We start from the raw sequence: 2,603 nt of genomic DNA on the forward strand, positions 1-2,603 counted from the left end.
TGCTGAAGTACTCAACTTTGCTTTCTGCTGTTAAACAGATGTTACTTCCTTCAGTGAAGGTTGGAAAGGAATTTCCATTCCAATTCCCTTTTTCAATTCTTAATTTAAAGCAAGATATTCTGTCATGTTTTACCTATTTAAAGGTGAAAAGCATCACTTGAATAATAGAATCAGCATTGCCTTGTACAAGAAGTCAATACGTAGAAAAATGCAAAGTTTTTTAAACTTTAAGTTCTGAGTTTAGAATTGTTATTACTGTATATTCAAGCATCTGCTTTTGGGTCAGGTATTTGAGATCTTGCCAAAGTATTGCCAGTTCCAATTTGGAAACTTCTATGAAATTCCCAAGGCAGACAAGGTTTTGGGGTAAATCTGATATCTTTTTTTTCCAAGTATTTAGTTGGTCTAATAATTTTTTTAGCAAGCTTTCAGATTTTAAAAATCCTTTGTCAGGCTGAGGAAGCATGATGAAGCCTGACAAAGGGCTTTTAAACCCAAAAGCTTGCTAAGAAAATTTTTTCCAACTATTTAGTTGGTCTAATAAAAGATATCAGATTTACCCAAAGAACGTTGTCTGCCTATGTCCTTAAACCAATATGGCTACAACCTACACCCATGAAACTCCCAAAGATTTCTGATGTATATTGTTACATTACTGTGGCTTAAAGTAATATGAATCATTTAAAATTTTGGTTCAGCTTCTTAGTTGCAACAGTCTGCACTGTCAGATCAACTAACAGGGGACTGCGCTCTCAAGAGTCTCTAGCCTAATAGCTGTAGAGGTCCTGGCGTTGATGGGCTACCTTTTGTAAAAGATGTTGTACGTGGGGCTTCTAGAGGCTCCAGTTTTTCACTCAGTGCCATCCTCCTCTTTTCCAACTGCTGTTTCAAGATACCTTCAAGAAGCTGGAGAAAGCTCTTTATGCTTGCACTCAGCTGCTTTGTCTTAGAGCAAGCAGTGTGAACAGGATATTTAAACAAGCAAATTCTCCAGTTACCATTTTTTCAAATTGAAGTAATTTACTTAATGATTTTAGTTTTTGCTTTGCTTTTGTTCACCAGGATGATTCTCTCAAATCTGCCTAAATGAATTCAAACTCCATTTCAAACTCCTACCTGTCCTATCATGTAGTTTTGTTTCAAACAAATAAAGAAGAATCTAAGTCAATGTATTAGACACGCCAGGGAAACTACATAGCACAGAGGAAAATGCGGTGCAGAATTACCTGTAATATCATCCTTTCTGCAAACGAACTTAGGTGGAGACCCTTCACTTTCTTTTCTAAAGACACTTCTCATCTTGGTTGGAGGTAGGTCTTCCTTGTGTCCAGGAATGATTCTTTGAGGAAGGAGCAGAGCTGCTGCAACTCAAGTAGATTACAGCTCACTGAAGTGGTTTCACTTTTCACTCTTGAACTCCACCCCTTTTCTTGTTAATGTAGTTCAGACAGTGTCATACAAGCTACAGGAGTTTACACATGTGTTGAGGGGGAAGGGGGAAGGGAAGAGTAGAAATTGCAGAGAGGAGAAGAAGAGAGCTGCTGTTCCTTCTCTGATTAATGCTGATGAGGCTGAAAGACTATCAGTTCAATTGTTCAATCAGTTTATTAGCTTTAGGACAATCACAGTTAGAACACCAGTTTTACCACATGAAAAGCGGATCAAAAGGACTAAAATCTCACTAATCTTAAATATATGTGCCTGAGTCCGAGACAGTGCTTTCTGTGGAGCAACATGAGCTAACTTGACCATTTTGAACATAGCAATTGCCACCATGTTTATTTTTGATTTTGTTTGTTTCTTGGAAGAAAAGCTCAGACCTTCTGCTGGGAGTCAGTTGTTCTGGTCCTAGGTTGGATGGTAGGGCTGCCCCCAACCCTGGTCTTCCTCAGCTTCCTGTTTTAAAGAAATTACTTATGCATCTTGCAATCTCATTTCTCCAGCTAAACTTCACGGTCCAAATGCCTAGCATTTGATTCCAGGACTGCTCCAAAAACAGTGGGCAAGCCAGCATGTGATTACTGATAAACTTACAGCTAGGGCTGGGTGAAATTATTTTTAAGAGATACAAGATTTGCCAAAAAAAAAATGCCGTTTTGTTTGTCCCCAAACTGTTTGCAAATTCAGGTTAAAATTTACTGGCTTTCAACCTAAACAATACAGTGTGGAGCTAGATTTGCAGAACTGGGAAGAGGAGTTGCTGCTGACCTCAGACCAGCCTCTAGTCAGTAGCCCAGAACATGGGTGAGCTAGGCTTAATCTCCTCCTTTGCCAGAGGATTTGAACCCACATTTCTTACCTTCCATTAGAGAACCCTACACACAAGGCATGTCTACACATGTAATTAATTTGAAGCAATAAACTCTGGACATGTTTGGCTTGGAATAAACTACTTTCAGGCGCAGTGTCTACACGTGTGCCTGGAACAGCAGCAATTTGACCTGCGGTAGAACAGGACTAGGCTGGCAGGGGGCACTGGGGGTCAGCCCCCATCTCCGGGCGGTGGTGGCAGAAGGGCTGGCTAGAGCATGAGAGTCTGGCCCCCGGCTAGCTGGGCTGACTGGGCATAATTTATGCTTGCATTAAATTATCCCAGTATAAGA

At 40.4% G+C, this 2,603-nt stretch overlaps 1 protein-coding gene across 1 annotated transcript in view; it reads right to left on the bottom strand.

Moving 5' to 3' along the window:
* Positions 1-1,323, bottom strand: part of LOC112550970 (uncharacterized protein DDB_G0292642-like) — an 8,183-nt gene extending 6,860 nt beyond the window's left edge. Inside the window, exon 1 of the mRNA XM_025209148.1 lies at positions 1,227-1,323. Within this exon, the coding sequence (XP_025064933.1) occupies positions 1,227-1,238 (12 nt within the window). The 5' untranslated portion in view covers positions 1,239-1,323. The remainder of the gene's footprint in view (positions 1-1,226) is intronic.
* Between the last annotated feature and the right edge of the window lie 1,280 nt (positions 1,324-2,603).

This window comes from Alligator sinensis, unplaced genomic scaffold (assembly GCF_000455745.1).
Source record: "Alligator sinensis unplaced genomic scaffold, ASM45574v1 scaffold237_1, whole genome shotgun sequence".
NCBI classification, from domain to species: Eukaryota; Metazoa; Chordata; order Crocodylia; family Alligatoridae; genus Alligator; species Alligator sinensis.